This window comes from Bos mutus, chromosome 6 (assembly GCF_027580195.1).
Source record: "Bos mutus isolate GX-2022 chromosome 6, NWIPB_WYAK_1.1, whole genome shotgun sequence".
Classification (NCBI taxonomy): domain Eukaryota; kingdom Metazoa; phylum Chordata; class Mammalia; order Artiodactyla; family Bovidae; genus Bos; species Bos mutus.
The window spans coordinates 68880356-68901579 of record NC_091622.1 but is presented as its reverse complement, the minus strand read 5'-3'; the positions used below and the strand labels follow the sequence as shown (position 1 = coordinate 68901579).

The 21224-nt window shown below is 41.9% G+C and overlaps 1 protein-coding gene across 1 annotated transcript in view; it reads left to right on the top strand.

The window, feature by feature from the left end:
* Positions 1 to 713: 713 nt before the first annotated feature.
* SCFD2 (sec1 family domain containing 2) overlaps positions 714 to 21224 on the top strand; it is a 397298-nt gene continuing 376787 nt past the window's right edge. The window contains exons 1-2 of the mRNA XM_070372393.1: positions 714 to 1693; positions 15279 to 15447. Of these exons, the coding sequence (XP_070228494.1) occupies positions 856 to 1693; positions 15279 to 15447 (1007 nt within the window). The 5' untranslated portion in view covers positions 714 to 855. The remainder of the gene's footprint in view (positions 1694 to 15278; positions 15448 to 21224) is intronic.

Sequence of the window (21224 nt, the reverse complement as noted above, 5' to 3'; positions counted from 1 at the left end):
CTAGGAAGAAAAGTGAATCAAAGGGTGAAGAGGTGGAAAACTGGAAAACGATAGGAGAGGGGTGGTCACTGCTATTGTCCAGTTGAGTGACGACAGTGGATTAAGGCAGTGAGAACAAAGATGGATGCGGAGAAAGGACTGGATTCTCGAATTTTGAAGCAGGTCAAGATTTAGTGCCAATGAGAGGAGGGAAGGAAGATAGAGAAAGTGAAAGCAAAACTGGTACGTGTATTACAGGTTTGTGACCAATAATGTATGGGACAGTAATCTATAAACAACAAAACCTCACAGTAGTTTGAGTGAACTCCGGGAGTTGGTGATGGACAGGGAGGCCTGGCGTGCTGCAATTCATGGGGTCGCAGAGTCGGACACGACTGAGCGACTGAACTGAACTGAACTGGCCGCTCTTAATTTGGGAAAAGTGGCTGTACATTTAAAGACATGTGTTCAGATCCGTGAAAAACATCATATTTCAAATTAGATTTTATCACTCCTCAGATTTCTCAAGGAGTAGCGAAGGATAATCTGAGCAGAGAGGGAGAGGAGGACAAAATTCCTTAGGTATTTCTTCAGCTCCTTCCCACTTCCACGAACACACCGTGGCTTCCTGGCGGCTCGGAGCCCCGCCCATTTCGTCTGAGCCCTAAACAATTCTTCCGCGACGGATTTCCTCACTAGCCAATCATGCTGATCATGCTCCGGAGCGTCATTACCCTGCGCCACACTGGACAAGTCAGAGGCCGCCCCACGTGTACTGTGTTGACTGTCAATATCTCTTGGAGCCCAGTTCCCGGAAGCTGTGAGTTCTGCGAGAAATTCCTGCACTCGGTGCCCCGAGTCTGCGAATTCCCAACAATGAACACTCCAGGCGTGCTGTCTTTTACCCAGCAAGCCTGGGAGCAGGTGCTGGCCAAAGCGAAACGGGCCGTGGTCTACCTGGACGCCGCCTGCGCCGAGAGCCTGCACTGGGGCTGCGGGTCCTCGAGGCTGCTGGAGGCGGTGGGGAGCCCTGCGTGTTACCTGCGCGAGTTCGAGCCTGCCGCAGTTGGTGGCGGAGTCGAGCAGCCCAAGGCAGTGTTTGTGTTGAGCTCCCTGCTGAAAGGCCGGATCGTGGAGACCCTGCGGGACATCATCTGCCGAAGTCACTTCCAGTACTGTGTGGTGGTCACGGCTGTGAACCACGCAGTGCATCTTACGGCTAATCATGTGCCGGTGGCGGCAGCAGCCGAGTTGGAAGGGCAGCAGCCAGTGTTCGAGCAACTGGAGGAGAAGCTGTGTGAGTGGATGGGCAACATGAACTACACAGCTGAGGTGCTGCATATACCATTGTTACTCGCCCCTGTAGCTCCCCACCTTGCCCTGACTCCAGCTTTTGCTTCCCTTTTCCCACTGTTACCCCAGGATGTGCATATCCTCAACAGTGCCCGACCTGACAGGAGGAGGCTGGGAAGCCTGGCTGAGGTGGATGCCACTGCCCTAACCCCTGAGCTGCTGCTGCAGATTAGGTGCCTGGTGTCAGGGCTCAGTTCCCTGTGTGAGCATTTAGGGGTACGAGAGGAGTGCTTTGCTGTAGGTGCCCTCAGTCGGATCATCGCTGCAGATCTGGCCAATTTTGCTCCTGCCAAGAACAGGAGGAAGACTGCCACAGGCAGGGCATCAGTGGTCTTTGTGGACAGAACGCTGGATCTCACAGGTAAGTTGGCAGTTGTTGTGGGGGGCTTCATAACTACTCTCCAAAGTGATTCAACCTATAATTAATATACCTCTTTCTATGTGTCAGCCACTTCCCCGGTGGCTCAGACGGTAAAGAATCCGCCTGCAGTACTGGAGACGCAAGAGATGTGGTTTGACCCCTGAGTTGGGAAGATCCCCTGGAAAAGGAAATGGCTACCCACTCCAATATTCTTGTCTGGAGAATCCCTGGAGAGGAGCCTGGCAGGCTACAGTCCATGGGGTCCCAAAGAGTTAGAAATGACTGAGGGACTGACATTTTGACTATGTGTCAGGTTAAGGAGACAAAGAAGAACTAAATAGACACAGTCCCTGATCTCACAGTTTATGGTCTACAGGGGGTTATGCCATGCTATGCTAAGTCACTTCAGTCGTGTCCGACTCTATGTGACCCCATAGACGGCAGCCACCAGGCTCCCCCGTTCCTGGGATTCTCCAAGCAAGAACACTGGAGTGGGTTGCCATTTCCTTCTCCAATGCATGGAAGTGAAAAGTGAAAGCAAAGTCGCTCAGTCGTGTCCAACTCTTAGCGACCCCATGGACTGCAGCCTACCAGGCTCCTCCATCCATGGGATTTTCCAGGCAAACAAGTAGCAATTAAAATCAACTTATTAAATGCTGTAATGGATAAATACATCCTTAAGGTGTATTATCCTGTTAAACAAAAACAACTGCATCTAGCTCAAATATTGAAAAACTGGACTTATGCTGACATGGAGGAGAACTGTCCACCTGGGAACCTTTGGAAATGTGCAGATATGAGTATTCACAGCAATCCTTCATAAGAAGGATTTAAGTTGTTGGAGAACTGTTAACAGATGACCAAATTGAGGGAAGCTGTACAACAAAACACGAAAATAACTGAAATACTACAGACAGTTGACTTTCGAGTTTGAAAGGGGCATTGTTCAAAGGGAGCAAATAGAAAAGTTTCTCTGGGTAGATTCAAGGCAACAAACAGGTAAAAAGAGAAAGAAAAATCAATCTACTTTGTCCAGGGCTTATGAGGATCCGTGAAAGTATTAGTTTCAATAGCGTGCTGAGAGAAATATACAATGTGATGACAGAGCAATGAGAGTGAACCTCCAGAAAGTTTCTTCAGATATTTCCCAAGTACATTTAAAATGATAAGGACTCTGTTTCCTTCCTGAAGAGTTCATTTGAAAAGCACCAGGTGGGGCTCAGCCAGGTAGTGTCCATGCATCAAGGAAAGCACTCCCAGGCCCGGGTAAGGGAGCTCAAGTTAGGTGAGATCTCCTGGGTGGGAGAGGTCACCTGCCTGGGGTAGCAGGTGACAGGAGCAATGCCCTGGTGGGAGAGGGGGTCAATAGAAGCCAGAATGAGTGGCATAGCAGTGTCCTTGGGGCCCAGCATATTTACCTCTCTAATGGGGCATAGAACCAAGTTTGAAACCTATCGACTTTGGCATACTGTAGCCAAGAAAGTTTCACTGATCTACATCCCATTTTTAAATTATGACAGTGCTCTCCTTCAGAAGGGATCAAATTATTGCTGGCTAATAGAGGGTAAATTTTGGAGGAGAGATTCTCAGTTCAGTTCAGTCGCTCCGTTGTGTCCGACTTTTTGTGACCCCATGAATCGCAGCACGCCAGGCCTCCCTGTCCATCACCAACTCCCAGAGTTCACTCAGACTCAAGTCCATCATGTCAGTCATGCCATCCAGCCATCTCATCCTCTGTCGTCCCCTTCTCCTCCTGCCCCTCAATCCCTCCCAGCATCAGAGTCTTTTCCAATGAGTCAATTCTTCTCATGAGGTGGCCAAAGTACTGGAGTTTCAGCTGTAGCATCATTCCTTCCAAAGAACACCCAGGACTGATCTCCTTTAGAATGGACTGGTTGGATCTCCTTGTAGTCCAAGGTACTCTCAAGAGTCTTCTCCAACACCACAGTTCAAAAGCATCAATTCTTCGGTACTCAGCTTTCTTCACAGTCCAACTCTCACATCCATACATGACCACTGGAAAAACCATCGCCTTGACTAGACGGACCTTTGTTGGCAAAGTAATGTCTCTGCTTTTGAATATGTTATCTAGGTTGGTCATAACTTTTCTTCCAAGGAGTAAGCGTCTTTTAATTTCATGGCTGCAGTCACCATCTGCAGTGATTTTGGAGCCCCCCAAAATAAAGTCCGACACTGTTTCCACTGTTTCCCCATCTATTTCCCATGAAGCTTGGATAGAGGGTAGATTTTGGAGGAGAGATTCTAATTTGAACAAATTTGTTACTGTAGTCCTAATGACTTATAAATTAAAGTCTTCTTAATGGACGTGTTTGTGGTAATCATCCAAACTGTCTTCCAAATAATCAGTTTATTCATTCATTTATGTCAAAAATGTTTCAAGATAGTGTTGCAATTTCATACTGATAATTCTTAGGACTGATTTTCAGCTGGTATACAGTTGTATTGTCAAAATTGTTTTTTAAAGACTGAAATATGTCTGTGCCTGTGTTCAGTCACTTCAGTCTTTGCGAATCCATAGACTGTAGCCCTCCAGGCCCTTCTGTCCATAAGATTCTCCAGGCAAGAATACTGGAGTGGGTTGCTGTGCCCTCCTCCAGGGAATCTTCTCAGACCAGGAATTGAACCCACATCTCTTGCCTCTCCTGCAGTGGCAGGTGGATTCTTTACCACTGAACCACCTGGGAAACCCAAATATGTTTGTACTAACATACAAAATATAAGTAAAGAGAATGTAAGTAAAGAGAAATTCTCTACTTGGTGAGACCACAACTCACCTAATACTGTTGCTTGGTAGAGACAAGTGATAGGGCCTAAGAAAGTGGAGGTGCTGAGGGTACTGAGGCTGCAGAAGGAATTCATGCTGGTAGTGATGATTGTAGAGAAGCAACACGTGTCCTTTGCTGTACAGTGGCACAAAACTGGCTGGGGTGGTAAGGTAAGTGGAGTTGGTAGCATTACTTTTGGCCCAGGTGCTTTCCAACCTTGATCTAGGCTCTGACATCCAGGAACACACCCGATCACCATGCTTAGTTTTTTTTTTTTTTTAATTGATCTGTCCTGGCTACAGCAAGCATAGGGAACTGGGGAGCTCATGACTTGTTACTAAGAATTTCTTGTGAACTTCCCTATCTGTCCAGTTGCTGGGATTCTGAGTTCCTAGTGCAGGGTTTGATCTCTGGTCAGGGAAGTGGATCCCACATGCCACCTGGGGCAGCCAAATAAGTAAATAATAAATATTACAAAAAAAATAATTTGTTGTGACAAGAATTTTGATGTAGTTTCTTACATCAAATTGCAGCTTAGATTGGGGCATTGTTTAGCTAAGGATAGCTGCAGCATGTAGAAGATTGCACCAACAATTTCTAAAAATCAAAAGGTAACTGGAAATCATCAGAATGATTTGAATCTGATATGAATTTCAATTTAAATTACATATGACAGTGGTTTTCATATAGTGACCAAAAGAAAATCCATTTTCAGTTGTTGGTTTAAATGTTAATTTATATACATAGTGTATTAAAATGTTATTTGTTGTTGAATATTTTGGGTGCTATTCTTGACACTTTACCATTAGAAGATACATATGCGTATGTATATATTCTTCTTAGATATAAAATTGATGCTACCCAAAATAACACAAGTAACCTCCAATAGTTCATAAATAATCCACAGTGTTAATGTCATGCTTACAAATATAGAGAAGCTTCTCATCTTTTTGTCATCATCTTTGCTGAAAGTAATATCACTTTGTCTAGTAGTTCGTTTTTTTTTTTTCAGTAAACGTTTATTGAGTGCCTGCTATGTGCCAGCTTTTGTTCAGGCCTAGGGGAGCACTGGTGAACAAGATAGACACATTCCTTGATCCCCTGAAGCAGTCCATAAGCTCTCAGGGCTGAAAAATAGAGTAAATTTGTTGCAATTGTTTGAGAAGTTATTGTAATTGTTTGAGAAGGCCCCCAGTGTCTGTTGCTATGATTTTGGTATACCTTTACCACATCTAGACCACACAGAAGCTTGTCTGCAGTATTCTTCAGACATCTTTGCATAGGGGATTTCAAGACAAACTTCTATGGACCATTCTGGCTTCTGATTTTGTTTCAAGGTACAATGAAAAAGGTAGACATAATTTATGAATATCAGAGAGATTTGAGTCTGTTGTTTTTTTTTTTTTTCCTACTATTTTCTGGCTCTTCAGATGGGCTAGAGTGCTTTGTTGATTATTTACAGGTTCAAGATCAAAAGATAAGAGGGAGTAGTAACTCTGGGAATTAAATTTCCTTTCTTGGTTCAATTCTTTTGAATTTTAGTTTCATGTAAACTTTTAAATTAAATCCATCCAGTTAAAGATTAACTCCTAATCCAGTGGTGGTTTAGTCACTAAGTCGTGTCCAACTCTTGTGATTCCATGGACTGTAGCCTGCCAGTGGGTGGTTCTTAATCCTTGGATTAGGATTTATTAGTTCATTCAAGATGTGGTTGTATATTGTTTTATTAAGGTCTTAAAATTTGAGACTATTCATAATTGCTAACCTTTGGGATCATACTACTTTTCTGAGCACTGTACATATATGTTTTTATTCAGTTGCTAAGTTGTGTCCGACTCTTTGGGACCCCATGGACTGCAGCATGCCAGGCTTCCCTGTCCTTCCCTATTCCTCAGACTTTGCTCAAACTCATGTCCATTGAGTCAGTGATGCCATCCAACCATCTCATCCTTGCTGTACAAGGGATAAATTCATTTAATTTTTATGACAATTCTTCTATAATTATCCCCGTTTTACAGATGAGGAAACAGAGACATGGAAGAGTTCAGGAACTCATCCAAGATCATACAGCTAGTAAGTGGGAGAGTTGGGGTTTGAACCTTGGCAACTTGCCCCAGAGCCTGTGCTCATAATCTCTCTCACATGAAAGGCTATTCTTGTCCTGGATAGGAGAGACGACGTTGATGTGGTCTCTAGAAGCTAGCAGCCTCAGAGACTCTGCACAGTTGTTGGACTCTGGTACTGCCTTAGTGTTCAGAAAAGTTACTTATTCTTTCCCCCCACATCTGGTTTTCCACAAAATGCCAAATAACCAACCAATATCTTTATGTTGGAGAGGGAAATGGCAACCCACTCCAGTATTCTTGCCTGGAGAATACCATGAACAGAGGAGCCTGGCAGGCTACAGTCCATGGAATCACAAGAGTTGGACATGACTTAGTGACTAAACCACCACCACCATCTTTTTTTTATGGTTCAGAGGATATTGTTTAAAATTAGCATAGGTAATGAGAACAATTGAGAAGCCATGTAAGGCTCCGACTAGGTTGTGAGTGTCAGATCTAGACCGGTATAATAAATTCAAGGCTTAGCTTAGTGACTTACCTGCTGTTTGGTTCTAATTGAGCTTTTTGAGGGATTTTTCATTTGTAAACAGGGAAAATTATGACCGTAAAGTGCTGTTGGAAAAATATAAAATCATCCATCCATTTACTTATTTAATATATAACTAATACAGTAGATAAGAGATTAAAAAGGGATAGTGTTTCTATTTTAGGTAGCATAGCTAGGGAAGACCTCTCTCAGGATGTGACTTTTGAGCAGAGAATGACAGGAGAGGGGAAATAAGATGTATGACAGCCTTGGTATAGACTTGGTATACACTTGAGTGTAAGACTCAGGTACAGAACACGAAAGACCAGGCTATCAAATACGTAACACCCAGGGAATGGCAAGTGCAAAGGACCTGAGGTGGGAAGATGCTGACGTGTTTGAGGAGTCCAGTGTGGCTTCCTTCAGCTTGCCCTGCAAGCAAGGAGGGCAGTGAGGTGAGATGAAATTGGAGAGATAGGCAGAAGGAAAGCATTGTAGGGCAAACTAGAGACTTAGAGTAAAAACCTGAATATGACAGGAAAGTTGGAGGGTTTTGAGCTGTGATGTGACATGCTCACATTTACATTACACAGGATCACATATGTAAGGAGCGAGGGGATTGAGGCAGATCCTCAATATTACACTCTCTAGCGTGTGTAATAGGCATACGTGGCAGTCATAGTGGCCTTAGCTCTGCCCTTCCTAGTCATAAGTCTTTGGGCGAGTTTCAACTTATAGGTCTCAGTTTCTTGATCTGTGAATTGAGAATAACAGGGTAAAATAAGTTAACAGGTCCAGCTCCTAGAATAGTGTCTGGTGCATGATGGGGAAAATGTTAGTTATTACCATTATTAATTAATGACATGCCTTTAAAATGATTTAATGTCTTTGAAATGTATGTTTTCTCCTTTAATGTAAGACTAAGACTGTAAGTATAAGAATAATTTGCCATACATATAACCCAGAAGAATTCTACTACCTAACCTATTATCTGCCACTAAAGTAAATGAATGTTAAATAATTGATGCTTTTGAATTATGGTGCTGGAGAAGACTCTTAAGAGTTCCTTGGACAGCAAGGAGATCAAACTAGTCAATCCTAAAGGAAATGAACCCTGAATATTCATTGGAAAGACTGATGCTGAAGCTCTAGTACCTTGGCCACCTGATGTGAAGAGCCAACTTATTGGAAAAGACCAGGATGCTGGGAAAGATTGAGGGCAAGAGGAGAAGGGGGTGACAGAGGATGAGATGGTTGAATGGCATTATTAACTCAGTGGATGAGTTTGAGCAAGGTCTGGGAGATGGTGAAGGACAGGGAAGCCTGGCATGCTGCCGTCCATGGGATTGTAAATAGTCGGCCACGACTGAGTGACTGAAAAACAACAACAAAGTAAATGAGAGTTGGTTAGAATTAGCCATTTGTCAGGAACTATATTCTATGCTATTTTGGGTGTTGCTGCTAAGTCGCTTCAGTTGTGTCGGACTCTGTGTGACCCCGTAGACGGCAGACCACGAGGCTGCCCCATCCCTGGGATTCTCCAGGCAAGAACACTGGAGTGGGTTGCCATTTCCTTCTCCAATGCATGAAAGTGAAAAGTCAAAGTGAAGTCGATCAGTCGTGTCTGACTGTTAGCGACCCCATGGACTGCGGCCCACCAGGCTCCTCCATCCATGGGATTTTCCAGGCAAGAGTGCTGGAGTGGGGTGCCATTGCCTTCTCCGATTTTGGGTGTTAGTATATAATATTTTAAGGATGTAAATAATACTTTGGTTCTGTAAAAACAGCTATTAGCTACTGAACCTTAAGGAAAATTAAGTATCTTGACTTCTCATGTTGAAGAGTTTCTAGAGTAGTTTCCAGATTTGATGAGAGTTTTTGTTTTAATTTGCTGAGAGTGTAAGGAATTGAGGCTTGCTAAAGTCCCCTGTGCTTGCATAGGGAGGAGGAGTATCAGCTAGACTGTAAGCACTAAAGAAGTTAAGAAAGAAAGGCACATAGACAACTTGTTTGTGCCATGTGTCTAAGAATGGCAAATGACAGATGAGAATAACTTAGGGGCAAGACTCCGAATTCGGGCATTGAGTTCAAAGAAAAGTTATTGTGCTGATGAGGAGAAGTTTTTAAATTATTGAGAAGGTTACTAGTGGAAAGTGAAATTCATAATGCTGTAGGGTAATCTAGTATCTCCATTCCAGGGTTAAAGATAGGATTCACTTAGAGACTTTCGACTCTCCTGTGGGTCTCAGGGCCACTAATCGTCACTAGGCATTCATTCAGCAAGTATTTAATGAGTAAGTTATAGTCTGAGTGCTGGGGAGACAACCATAAACCATAGAAAACATAAATAAGATATGGTTCCTTCCAGCCCTGATAAGTGAATATTTTTCTGGTGGAATAATAACTCTTTTCTTTAACAGCAGAAGTCCCCTTAAAAGCACTCATACTGGTTCTGTTGTGAGTCACTTTTATGGCTCGTTTTTTTTTTTTTTTTTAAATAGAGTGTGGTTATCTGCCTCCTGTGTTTGAGTTCTTTCTCTGTAATTTACAGCATATATAATTTCGAGCAAGTGACTTAAACTGAATTCTCTGCTGTGTCATTGAGCATAATAATACCTGTGTATTAGAGTTGTTTTAATAATTAAGTGGATAATAAATGTATAGTACGGGAGTTAACATCTGGTACATCATCAGGTCTCAATCAGCTCAATTCAGTCACTCAGTCGTGTCCGACTCTCTGAACCCCATGAACCATAGCACGCCAGGCCTCCCTATCCATCACCAACTGCTGGAGTCCACCCAAACCTATGTCCATTGAGTCGGTGATGCCATCCAACCATCTCATCCTCTGTTGTCCCGTTCTCCTCCTGCCTTCAATCTTTCCCAGAATCAGGGTCTTTTCTAATGAGTCAGCTCTTCTCATCCGGTGGCCAAAGTACTGGAGTTTCAGCTTCAACATCAGTCCTTCCAATGAACACCCAGGACTGATCTCCTTTAGGATGGACTGATTGGATCTCCTTGCAGTCCAAGGGACTCTCAAGAGTCTTCTCCAACACAACAGTTCAAAAGCATCAGTTCTTTTTTTTTTTTTTTCATGAAAATTATGTCAAGACTGGGATTCCCAGTCTTCCCCAGAATGTGCATCTTAGATTTATATCATGATATTATCTTTTTTCCCTTCCCTACTTTTTCTACCACCTAACTCATTTTTGGCTCTGGATTCAGTGAATTTCTACCCTGTAGACTCCTCAAAACTCTTTGATCCTTCCTTGGCTGGTCTCTGGATAAGCATCAGTTCTTCAATGCTCAGCTTTCTTTATAGTACAACTCCCACATCCATACATGACTACTGGAAAAACCATGGCCTTGACTAGACGGACATTTGTTGACAAAGTAATGTCTCTGCTTTTTCATATGCTGTCTAGGTTGGTCATAACTTTCCTTCCAAGGAGTAAGTGTCTTTTAATTTCATGGCTGCAATCACCACCCGCAGTAATTTTGGAGCCCCCAAAAATAAAGTCAGCCACTGTTTCCACTGTTTCCCCATCTATTTGCCATGAAGTGATGGGACCAGATGGCATGATCTTCGTTTTCTGAATGTTGAGCTTTAAGCCAACTTTTTCACTTTCTTCTTTCACTTTCATCAAGAGGGTCTTTAGTTTTTCACTTTCTGCCATAAGGGTGGTGTCATCAGCATATCTGAGGTTATTGATATTTCTCCCGGCAATCTTGATTCCAACTTGTGCTTCCTCCAGCCCAGCATTTCTCATGTACTTTGCATATAAGTTAGATAAGCAGGGTGACAATATACAGCCTTGACATACTCCTTTTCCTATTTGGAACCAGTCTGTTGTTCCATGTCCAGTTCTAACTATTGCTTCTTGACCTGCATACAGGTTTCTCAAGAGGCAGGTTAGGTGGTCTGGTATTCCCATCTCCTTCAGAATTTTTCACAGTTTATTGTGATCCACATAGTCAAAGGCTTTGGCATAGTCAATAAAGCAGAAATAAATGTTTTTCTGGAACTTTCTTGCTTTTTCGATGATCCAGCAGATGTTGACAATTTGATCTCTGGTTCCTCTGCCTTTTCTAAAACCAGCTTGAACATCTGGAAGTTCATGGTTCACGTATTGCTGAAGCCTGGCTTGGAGAATTTTGAGCTTTACTAAGTGTGTGAGATGAGTGTAATTGTGTGGTAGTTTGAGGAACTCAAAAGCCTCTTGATGAAAGTGAAAGTGGAGAGTGAAAAAGTTGGCATAAAGCTTAACATTCAGAAAATGAAGATCATGGCATCCGGTCCCACCACTTCATGGGAAATAGATGGGGAAACAGTGGAAACAGTGTCAGACTTTATTTTTCTGGGCTCCAAAATCACTGCAGATGGTGACTGCAGCCATGAAATTAAAAGACGCTTACTCCTTGGAAGGAAAGTTATAGCATATTCAAAAGCAGAGACATTACTTTGCCAACAAAGGTCTGTCTAGTCAAGGCTATGGTTTTTCCAGTGGTCATGTATGGATGTGAGAGTTGGACTGTGAAGAAGGCTGAGTGCCGAAGAATGGATGCTTTTGAACTGTGGTGTTGGAGAAGACTCTTGAGAGTCCCTTGGACTGTAAGGAGATCCAACCAGTCCATTCTGAAGGAGATCAGCCCTGGGATTTCTTTGGAAGGAATGATGCTAAAGCTGAAACTCCATACTTTGGCCACCTCATGCGAAGAGTTGACTCATTGAAAAAGACTCTGATGCTGGGAGGGATTGGGGGCAGGAGGAGAAGGAAAGGACAGAGGATGAGATGGCTGGATGGCATCACTGACTCAATGGACGTGAGTCTGAGTGAACTCTGGGAGTTGGTGATGGACAGGGAGGCCTGGCCTGCTGCGATTTATGGGGTCGCAAAGAGTCGGACATGACTGAGCGACTGATCTGATCTGATCTGATCTTGAGCATTCTTTGGCATTGCCTTTCTTTGGGATTGGAATGAAAACTGACCTTTTCCAGTCCTGTGGCCACTGCTGAGTTTTCCAAATTTGCTGGCATATTGAGTGCAGCACTTTCACAGCATCGTCTTTCAGGATTTGAAATAGCTCAACTGGAATTCCATCACCTCCACTAGACTTGTTCATAGTGATGCTTCCTAAGGCCTACTTGACTTCACATTCCAGGATGTCTGGCGCTAGGTGAGTGTGAGTGATCACACCATCATGATTATCTGGGTCATGTAGATCTTTTTTGTACAGTTCCTCTGTGTATTCTTGCTACCTCTTCTTAATATCTTCTGCTTCTGTTAAGTCCATACCATTTCTGTCCTTTATTGAACCCATTTTTGCATTAAATGTTCCCTTGGTATCTCTAATTTTCTTGAAGAGATCTCTAGTCTTTCTCTTCTATTGTTTTCCTTTATTTCTTTGCATTGCTTGCTGAGGAAGGCTTTCTTATCTCTCCTTGCTATTCTTTAGAACTCTGCATTCAAATGGGTATATCTTTCCTTTTCTCCTTTGCTTTTCACTTCTCTTTTGTTCACAGCTATTTGTAAGGCCTCCTCAGACAGCCATTTTGCTTTTTTGCATTTCTTTTTCTTGGCAATAGTCTTGATTCCTGTCTCCTGTACAATGTAATGAACCTCCATCCATAGTTCACCAGGCACTCTGTCTATCAGATCTGGTCCCTTAAATCTATTTCTCACTTCCATTGTATAGTCATAAGGGATTTGATTTAGATCATACCTGGATGGTCTAGTGGTTTTCCCCACTTTCTTCAGTTTAAGTCTGAATTTGGCAATAAGGGGTTCATGATCCAAGCCACAGTCAGCTCCTGGTCTTTTTGCTGACTGTATAGAGCTTCTCCGTCTTTGCCTGCAAAGAATATAATCAATCTGATTTCAGTGTTGACCATCTGGTGATGTCCATGTGTAGAGTCTTCTCTTGTGTTGTTGGAAGAGGGTGTTTGCAAGGACCAGTGTGTTCTCTTGGGAGAATTCTGTTAGCCTTTCCCCTGCTTCATTCTGTGCTCCAAGGCCAAATTTTCCTGTTACTCCAGATGTTTCTTGACTTCCTACTTTTGCATTCCAGTCCCCTATAACGAAAAGGACATCTTTTGGGGGTGTTTATTCTAGAAGGTCTTGTAGGTCTTCATAGAACCGTTCAACTTCAGCTTCTTCAGCGTTACTGGTCGGGGCATAGACTTGGATTACCGTGATATTAAATGATTTGCCTTTGAAATGAACAGAGATCATTCTGTCATTTTTGAGATTGCATCCAGGTACTGCATTTCGGACTCTTTTGTTGACTATGGTGGCTACTCCATTTCTCCTCAGGGACTCTTGCCCACAGTAGTAGACATAATGGTCATCTGAGTTAAATTCACCCATTCCACTCCATTTTATTTTGCTGATTCCTGGAATGTCAATGTTCACTCTTTCCATATCCTGTTTGACCACTTCCATCTCCTGTTTGACCAGGTCTCAATAAATATTAGCTATTCTGATGAAGATGATGAAGGTGGTGATAGTGATTCCTTGCATTTCTGGTGTAGTCTTTTCTACCTAGTTCTTCTACCCAATTAATATGACATGGCAAATACAATAAAGAGATATAGATAGAAAGACATTAGGAAATCAAGTGTTAATTGATTTGAAGTGAGTGAGATCAAAACAAGCTGATTTGGCCAGTCACATCCATTGTTGCCACTCTAATGGCAGAAAGTGAAGAGAAACCAAAGAGCTTCTTGATGAGGGTGAAAGAAGAGAATGAAAAAGCTTCCTTAAAACTCAACATTCAAAAAAATAAGATCATGGCATCCGGTCTCATCATTTTATGGCAAACAGAAAGATTGGGAGATTGGGAAAGATTGGAAGCAGTGGCAAATTTTATTTTCTAAGGCTCCAAAATCACTGCAGGTGTTGACTGCAGCCATGAAATTAAAAGATGCTTGCTCCTTGAAAGAAAAGCTATGACAAAGTTAGCATTTCAAAAAGCAGTGACATCACTTTGCCGACACAGGTCCATATAGTAAAAGCTATGGTTTTTCCAGTAGTCGTGTACACAAGTGAGAGTTGGCCCATAAAGAAAGCTGATTGCCGAAGAATTGATACTTTTGAACTGTGGTGCTGGAAAAGACTCTTGAGAGTTCCTTGGGCTGTAAGGAGATCAAAGCAGTCAATCCTAAAGGAAAGCATCCCTGAATATTCATTGGAAGAACTGATGCTGAAGCTGAAACTCCAGTACTTTGGCCACCTGATGCAAATAGCCATCTCATTGGAAAGACCCTGATGCTGGGAAGGGTTGAATGCAAAAGGAGAAGGAGGCAACAGAGGATGAGATGGTTGGATGGCATCACTGACACAATGGATATGAGTTTGAGCAAACTCCAGGAGATAGTAAAGGACAGGGAAGTCTGTTGTGCTGCAGTCCACGGGGTCACAAGAGTTGGGCATGTCAGTGACTGAACAACAACAACAGCTGGTTGTTGAAATGGTATCTTTCAAGCATTGATAACTTTTGGAAAGATAACTTGGCCTTATGGAAAAGCATTAAGCTTTGTAATTGGTCTTGATTTTAATTTGAGCTTGTTAATTCATTTGTTATTAAAGGAGTTAATATATGTAAAGCACCTAGAGCAATGCCTGGTAAATAGAAAATGCTCTATAAATCCTTCTATCAGTACAAATTTTTCTATTCATTCATTTGTTATTTTCTTCATCTAACAAATAATTAGTAAACATACCAGCTGCCAAGTTGCCTTTATGTAGAGAATGGACTAGGTAAACTGCCATTATGAAGATAAGCTACTAGAAAGGGGAGATCTGCTATTCTTGGTCAGGTCACTAAGCCCTTCTAAGTCTTAAAGTCTTCATCAGTAAAATTAAGAAAATCTTTTTGGCTTGAAAGTTTCAAGATAGTGTCATCTTATGACACCATCTACCTGACCTACCAAATGTTGACTGTTTGTTTATTCACTAAATACCTGTTGATGCCTTCCATGTGTAGGCACTATGCCAAGTCCTGGAAATATGGCAGTAACCAGAGCAGACATAGTGCCTGCCCTCAGGGACAATTAAGTCCAACACACAAGACATACATTGTCTAGGTAATTGGGAACCTGGTTAGTGTTACCAACGGCAAAATGTTAGGATTGTGTTACTGATTTCTGTAACAGCTTCTTTTTCCTCCTATTTTGCGAGTTCATATTTTCTTGTCTGTTTAAATAGGGGCTGTAGGACATCATGGAGATAACTTGGTGGAGAAGATCCTTGCAGTGCTTCCCCAGCTTCCAGGCCACACCAATGATGTGATGGTTAACATGGTGGAGCTCACTGCACTCCAAGATGAGGAGGAAAATCAGAATGTGGTTGTACCTGGCTGTCTTGCACAATCCAAGTAAGATGTGTGGTTTTTTCCCTCTTTTCCTTTTCTTTCTCTTTCAGAGTGTTCCTGTAGAAAGGAAACAATGAAGAGTTCAGTTGAGTTTAGTTCAGTCGCTCAGTCGTGTCCGACTCTTTGGGACCCCATGAATTGCAGCAGGCCAGGCCTCCCTGTCCATCACCAACTCCCGGAGATCACTCAGACTCATGTCCATCGAGTCAGTGATGCCATCCAGCCATCTCATCCTCTGTTGTCCCCTTCTCCCCCTGCCCCCAATCCCTCCCAGCATCAGAGTCTTTTCCAATGAGTCAGCTCTTCGCATGAGGTGGCCAAAGTATGGAGTTTCAGCTTTAGCATCATTCCTTCCAAAGAAATCCCAGGGCTGATCTCCTTCAGAATGGATTGGTTAGTCTGGTTGAAAAATTTATAGTGGATAACATTTAGAAAAAATAATTTTTCTAAACTTTGAAATAATCATGTTTGTTAAACAATGTAAGCCAACAAGTAAAGAATTTTGAAAAGGTGTTATTTAAATGTAATAAAAGTTTGTTCCCAGGGTCAGCTAAGTGAGTCAATTTATACATCTCCATTCCTCAGACAGTTTCACATGGAGTTGAGGCTAGGCTTACTCAACTTCTCTTTCCTAGCTGACTCTTCCACATGATGAAAATACTGCCCACAAAGCTCTGAAACAGTGCCATCTTATTATGTAAATAATATACTCTTGGGCATCAGTGGGAAAAGTTTTTATTTCTGTGTATACTTTTGCACATGGTTAGAGAAATCAGAGAAAGAAGGTGGGGTACTTTGTATTATGCAGAGTTCCCAAAAAAAAAAATCACTCCAGAAACATGACAATGAAAAGAAACAGGAATTACCTTTCCTACTTCTTTCTTCATCAGCAGTTTTTATGAGAAAAAATATATATTTCAAGAGAAAAAAGTGTTTGAGTAGCTATTTCCCTCACCTCCCAAGTTTTAAAGTTTTAAACAAAGCAGGACCTTTCAGCTGTATAGTTTCCAATGTTAATAGTAATAGATGTGTTTGGAATTTCCTGTCATAGTTGGGATTAATCTTCAGCTCCTGAGATTTTCAGCTTTTTTGTAGACAGTTAATAACATTTATTGGATGCCTAGTGTGTATGGGCAAGTGTATGAAGAAAACAGAACGTTCGGTCCCTGTCTTTTTGTGTGCTCTTACATACAATAAAAACAACGGCTTGTGCTTGGCAGCATATATGCTAAAATGTCAGCCTGATGGCTTGAAGCTATACAAACTCAGAAGTAATTATTATTGGAAATATTTTTAGCTTCTCAGAGGGCAATTTAAAACTTTATTATTAAGGGCTTACTTTGAGCATTACTCTGGACTAAGTAATACGGAGGACATAAAGTAATATGAAATGTCATTCTTGCCTTTAAGGAACACTTTCTTGTTGGGTAGCCATGATTTACACATAGATACAATTAAAAAATAATAGAATGATACAGAATTAAGACTCATGTGTCTGCTATAGATTATGACTCCTATAAGTGAAGTATCAAGTTAATGTGGCCTTTGTAGATCAGTGTGGGCATTGTGGAAGTGGTGATGCTTACTTTAGTTATGTCTTGAAGAATTCAGAAAAGGAGAGAGGGCCAGCATGAAGACGGGTATGGAAATAAGGACAGTCAGGGCCTAATGTGATGGGTTGTGAGAAATAAAGACAGTCACAGGACCATCACTGGACCATCACTGCATCAGCTTAATTAGCATTTTTCAGGACTTACTATTATACATGCCAGGCATTGGGGAAGTCATTTAAGTTTCACAATGACCCAATGAGGTAGATGTTTTTATTCTGTATAAGGAAACTAAGACAAAGAGACATTAAGTAACTAGTAGAACATAGGATTAGAATTTGAGCCCAGAATATTTGACTTCGAGGCACTGTGTTAATTTATGTACTATGTATGCAGGGGCCAGAGAAAATCTAGCCTCATGAATAGCTATAAATAAACAATGAGAGAGAAAAACACAAAGCTATTTCATGATTTAATTTGGGGAAGCCTATGTGTTCAACATAATGGTTACATGAACAACAGGAATCAGTTTTGACTAATTTCAGCAAAAAGGGAATTTATTAAAGGGGATTGGAAAGCTAACAGAATCAAAGGAAGAATGGTTAATCAGATTTTGGAATGGATTAGTACAGTTCCTGAAGCAGAAACTCCAATACTTTGGCCACCTGATGCGAAGAACTGACTCATTGAAACAGACCTGGAAAAGATTGAAGGCAGGAGGAGAAGGAAACGACAGAGGATGAGATGGTTGGATGGCATCACCGACTTGATGGACATGAGTTTGAACAAGCTCCAGGAGTTGGTGATGGACAGGAAGGCCTGGTGTGCTGCAGTCCATGGGGGTCACAAAGAGTTGGACATGACAGGGACTGAACTGAACTGAACTCAAGAGCCAAGAGCTCTTGAGCCAAGAGCTGGGACCAAGAGCTCAGGAAAAGCTCTTCCAGTCATTGACACAAGAGAGACTGAATTTCAACTGTTTTCTGTCTTGAGTCATTCTACCTAAGATTCAGATTCCAGGGGAAAAAGTAAGATTGGCCTAACTCGGGGCCAGTAGGGGTTGGGAGCAGTTTATGCTGACTGAGATTTGTGCCAGGATCATATGACATGGCAGAGGGATAGTTCTTCAAAGGAAAACTGGAATGTTTATCAAAAGGAGGGAGAGAGATCCTGAGCATATGTCTTTTCCACTCCTGGTCTGTGTTTTTAATGGGTGCCTTTTCCTCTCTTTAGACTATGAGTGAGTATTGCATAGAATATCAGTTTTCAGTGCCACTCAAGTATCAGAGTGCAGTCATAAATATCCAAGGCAGTGGTGAATTCTAGAAAGATCTAAAGAAAACTTTAAGGAGAGCAAGTTTGGTGACATAGTGAGACCAGAAGGCAGGTCGCAGATGATAAAGAGAAAAATAGAACTATTGTAGATTTACAGAAAATTTGAACAGATAAAACAGAGCATTCCCATAAAAAAATAGTGAGAAAATTATAACCAAATAAAAATATAAAACAATAATTAGGAGAAAATATGGTATTTTCTTTATAGTTGCTTTGAAGACTGAAGGAATCGTGCTGATTAATTTCTTTGTAAAGAGATATTGAAATCAATTACAGCCAACCTAGTGTCTACTGTACTTCCATCAGAATAATGCCAGTCACTACTATCTCCAGTGCCACCCCCAAGAAAGTTCTTAGTGAAATGAGTGTGAGGATTAAAAAGTCAGTACTAAAAGGCAAAACAGATGGCTGTTTGGCGATAAATAATGTGACTGCAGTGGAATAATCTTTTAAAACCAAGTCTCTCACTAGGATATAAACCTTAACAGGCAAACTTGATTGCTAAAATAATTTTTATAAAAGGTTTTTTATAATTACAGCAATTAAAATTTTGACCTATGCAGATGAAAATTTGATAACTTAGATGCATTATAACATGGCCTTCCAGTTCCTGTCCACTGGTCACTGGGTTATGTGGAATATATTGTTCAAGAAAGAGGCAGGATCTTTTCTGTTCTCATGTTTACCTTTGGTTGAAGTGGGTTTCTATCCTCTGCCCCAGCTCCAGTCTCCTAACCTACTACTCTTTCAGTTCCTGAAGAACGCTTTCCCTCATGCCCTACCTGCGTTGACTGTGTCTGTTCTTGGTGCCCCTGCCTTGGTTCAGCCCCACACCCCCAGTGCAGCTGGTTGCACTCTGTCCAGTGCCCACTTTTCCTCCCATAGCACCACGTGTGCCTGCCTCATCTTTCATTCTCTCCTCCTTCCTCGCTTCTTACAGCTACGCTTGCTTCCTTTCTCTTCCTCCAGTAGGGCACTCACTTTCCTGCCACGGGACTTTCCTCTTGATTTTCCTAGATCATTCTGCCTGTAGATATAAACCTGCCCTGATTTCCTGTCTTCCTTCCTTCTCAGACCTTCATATTTCCTTTCTCTCTCTAGCTAGTTTTCCTCCTCAGCCCAGATAACTTTCTAATGAACTTGCTGATGTTGTGTATTTTTCTGTCCCTTTCCTAGAGACCTACAGAGTGAACTACTAGAGAGTCCTATGAAAGGAGGGATATTTGTCTGTTTTCTTTGCAGCTATACCCCCTACCTGTAAAAGGCAATGGCACCCCACTCCAGTACTCTTGCCTGGAAAATCCCATGGATGGAGGAGCCTGGAAGGCTGCAGTCCATGGGGTTGCTGAGGGTCGGGCACGACTGAGTGACTTCACTTTCACTTTTCACTTTCATGCATTGGAGAAGGAAATGGCAACCCACTCCAGTGTTCTTGCCTGGAGAATTCCCAGGGACAGTGGAGCCCGGTGGGCTGCTGTCTATGGGGTCGCACAGAGTCGGACACGACTGAAGCAACTTAGCAGTAGCAGCAGCAGCAGACCCCCTACCTAGAACAATACCTGGCACTCAAGAGATTGCTTTTGTTTTTTTGTTTTGTTTTGTTTGTTGACTGGTTTTTTGGTTTATTTGTTTTTGGCCATGCTGTGCAGCTTGGGGAATCTTAGTTCCCTGACCAGGGAGTGAACATGAGCCCTCAGGAGTGAAAGCATGGAGTCCTAACTACTGGACTGCCAGGGAATTCTCATCAAGAGAGTTTGTTTAATGGTGATGGTGCTGCTAGGGCAAGATCTGTGAGACAGAGAAGCTGAAGACTAAGATAGAGAGGTGACGTCAATCCAGAGCATAGGAGAGGTTAGTATGGGGATGTCAAGATTCTAGTCATTTATTTGGCTGCATTGAGTCCTAGTGTGGTGCATGGGTATAGTTGCCCCCTAGCTTGTGGGGTTCTCAGTTCCCTAACCAGGGATCCAACCCACATCTTCTGCATTGCAAGGTGGACTCCTAACCACTGTACTGCTAGGAAAGTCCCTAGACTCTAATTATTGAATATTTAAAACAGTCACATCGTGTTAGCTAAATATAGCAAAATTGGCCTAGAAATTCTGCTTTTAAGACCTTATTTCTTAGATGTATTTTGTACACATGTAGAATGATATATTACATTAATTTGTCATAGCAGCATTTTTAATAATAAGACTGGAAATAATTTTCATATCTTATCAGTTCAGTAGATTGTGGTATATTCATACTATAAAATAATATATAGCTATTGAAATAGGATGAAGATTGAATAATCCATTTATATATTAATAAGCAATGAGCTCAACGACATACTTCAAATGAAATTAGCAAGGTATAGCACACCCATTTGTTAGAAAGGGGGAGATATGTATTCACATTTGCTTGTGATACATTAAATATGCCTGAAAAGTGCACAAGGAACTGATGATATTGGCTGCCTTTGTAGAGGGGTACTAGATGGCCAGAGCTTGCTGAGAAGTTGGTGAAATGAATGAAGGTGGAGGATGGTAGAAGATGTCTTATTACATATATTATATACTTGTGTGTTTTGTATTTTCAATCATGTGAATGAATCTTCCTGTTAAAAACATAGAAATTACTCAACATCACTCATTATTAGAGAAATGCAAATCAAAAGTACAATGAAGTATCACCTCACACCAGCCAGAGTGGCCATCATCAAAAAAATCTGCAAACAGTAAATGCTAGAGAGAATATGGAGAAAAGGGACCCATCTTCCACTATTGATGGGAATGTAAGTTGATACAGTCCCTTATGGATATTCCTTTAAAAACTATGAATAAAACTACCATATGACCCAGCAATCTTACTACTGGGTATAAGTAAGTAAGTGTTAGTCGCTCACTCATGCCC